At 34.2% G+C, this 2,843-nt stretch overlaps 1 protein-coding gene across 1 annotated transcript; it reads right to left on the reverse strand.

Moving 5' to 3' along the window:
* Positions 1-121: 121 nt before the first annotated feature.
* Positions 122-2,419, reverse strand: LOC121964994 (retinoid-binding protein 7-like). The gene is made up of 4 exons (XM_042515164.1): positions 2,098-2,419; positions 1,293-1,471; positions 1,016-1,117; positions 122-267 (listed from the first exon to the last, which is right to left on the reverse strand). The coding sequence occupies exons 1-4, from the start codon at positions 2,168-2,170 to the stop codon at positions 214-216; spliced, it is 408 nt and encodes a 135-aa protein (XP_042371098.1). The 5' UTR covers positions 2,171-2,419; the 3' UTR covers positions 122-213.
* Positions 2,420-2,843: the final 424 nt, after the last annotated feature.

The following is a 2,843-nucleotide window of genomic DNA, read 5'->3' on the forward strand; positions in this document are numbered from 1 at the left end:
ATGTAAAGCGCATTGGACTGCATTTCTTGTATGAAACGTGCAATACAAATAGTGTATAATTATTGTTGTTATTATTATTATTGTTGTTGTTTCTTTATTTATTTAATCATACACATTACACTCATATTACATGCTCCTTTATTTTTAAGCCAGATTGTTACATGGAAATACTGTGAATGAAGCTCTGTGGCGTCTGTTTCCTAATTCTAAAGATCACAGAGTTCTTTTATAAATTTGCTTGCAGACTTGATCCTCACAAGTGAGTTCCTGTGGGGAGAAAACATGAAGTTTTTTTTTTAATGGCTAAAATAAACATATCATAGAATGGATTTTCATTAGTTTCATAGGGAGGTAACATTTTTCTCGTGTTTAACCCTTAGATACCTATAATGACATCACTTTTCTTGTACTGCATTCAGATGCCTTTCACAAATTTAACCTTTGAACTCTGACAAATTGGTTTGATATCATTCAATAACACAGAGGGAAAAAAGGCAATGAGCAACTTTGCAGGCAATGTCCTGCAAATTGCAGGGAAAAAGTAGATTTCAAAAATTATTAAAAAAGCTAGGGAAAAAAGTCCAGAGAGCTATAAATTTCCAGTTAACATAATTATATATTTTAAATAATTTTACAGATTTATTATAATTTTAAAGAAGATTTTTCTGGCAATGTCCCTTTTCTTATTGTTTTACTTTCCCATTTTTTAAAAATGTTTTTATTAATTGCTTATTTTTGAGTACTTTTCTTATACTTTTTTAACAATATTTTTGCTAATTTCTGGGCCATTTCCTCTTACGTAGCTCATTGCCTTCTCCCCATGTTTTTTTAAAGAAATTTGCCCATTGCCAATTTTCTCATGTTTCAAAGGTTTACCTAATTAATGATATTATTTTCTATGTGTGTGAGTCCACAAAATACATAAAATCAGTATCACACATGACGATGATGATTTAAGTGTTGGTCACATGTTGGACTGTAAGAGGCCACCAGAAGAAAAACTGCATAGTTATACCAAATGAAGCTCGTCTCCCTCAACCCAGTGAGTCCACCCTCGGTTCTTCTTTTCTCCTCTCTGAACACACACCAGCTTATCATTATCCCAGTTGACCACAGTCTGATAGAGAACAAAATTAAAATAAATACAAAATCAGCTGCAGATAAATAAGGTTTGTGATGTCTGAACAGCCACAGAAAACAGTCATTTGCTTTTATTTTTTTATATTCTGTTGTAATGATGACCCACCAGCATAAAACTTTGTGAGAACAATATAATTTACTCAAGATGTTACCTGGCATGTTCTGTTGTCCATCCCTTTTGTCACTTCTTTGACCTCTTCTCCGATTTTGAATGAACACTCATAATTTTTGAAAGTGGTGAATGTCTTAATTGTGAAGCAATCTCCGTCTTGCTTAATCACTTTCTGAGGCTTCAACACTGAGGCAATCCTGCGTGTTGCAAAATCAATGCCTGCGTGTCAAAATGAGAGGAGTTTGTTAAAAGAAGGTTTCACTTTTGTACATTTACGTTAACTTCATCCTGCTACAAAGGCGTGGATTTTGGGGGGCGCAGAGGACACATCCCCATCGGTATCCAGAATGTATACATTTTTTCTCCCAAAATAAAACATTAAAGTAGCAGAGGACTTTTATTTTTGACATTTACACCATAAACTGATGCAGATAATGCACAAATTGATGCATAAAGAATCACCAGAATGCAGGAAATTACATGTTAAATGCTCAAACTTTTCTGGCGGAGGACTCCCAAAACCCCTGTTTAATGTGTCCTCCAATGTTGAAAAGAAACCTACGCCCTTGCTCTGCCACTATGTTCATGAAACTGAGCAGGAAATAAACAAGTATTTTCTTTCACTGGATATATAACACTCGCCAGGTCACTGAGACAATGAGATGTATACTGATCAAGAATCAAGTATATTCCCATCTAGGGTACTTGAAAGATGCAGAAAACTATTTTACATTCACATGAGATAAATTACTCAGTTGGCTGCACTTTAGTGGTTTACTTATACCATATTCCATTCAAAGAAAACACTTAAATTTCGGTATGTGTAAAAGACCAGTGACACTCACCAAGTGCAATCATGTATCCATCAAAATTGACACTGCTGATCATGTCCCACGTCCCGCTGTAGTCGACAGGCATCTTGGATGTTGGTTTGACTCTCTGGAAAACTATCAGGAGTGATCAGATTTAAAGGTTATGGGTGGGATGTTTCATTGTTTGTCAATATAGGGTAGAGGTGACATGTTGTTGCCAGCAGCAGCAGCTATTTAGGACACATACTGTACAAAGGAGGAGCACTGAGAGCGGAACATGACTTTTCACACATAATATAAGGAAGCTATTCTGTTCCTGTTGAGGAAAAAGCACCTACACAGGGTGTTATTCTTACATCTTATGAGTGTACTGCATATTTAACACTTAGATAATGCCATCTTTGGTCAAAAACAGAGCCTAATCTTTAACCTTGCAGATGCTCAGTGTGCTTTTTGGTCTTTGGATTTTCCTTTCAGAAACAGAAATGAAAAATCCCAAAAGTATGACATTTTGATTTAAACATTTTATAAAAGAAAAGAAAAATACCTTCAAAAATTGAATATACAAAATTGAGCTACCAGTTAATTTTCTTTCTCTACTATCAAAAATAAAATAAAATAAAATAAAACAAAACAAAAAAGGGGTGACAAACAGAAAAAAAGGAAAAACAAATAACAACAAAATCCATCATTTTTTATTTTGTGAAAAAAAAATTCATTTCAGACTTGTAAAACATTTTCTTTCAACTGCAGAAATCTCTGCATGTTTGTCACATGTC

Source organism: Plectropomus leopardus, unplaced genomic scaffold (assembly GCF_008729295.1).
Source record: "Plectropomus leopardus isolate mb unplaced genomic scaffold, YSFRI_Pleo_2.0 unplaced_scaffold18110, whole genome shotgun sequence".
Taxonomy (NCBI): Eukaryota; Metazoa; Chordata; class Actinopteri; order Perciformes; family Serranidae; genus Plectropomus; species Plectropomus leopardus.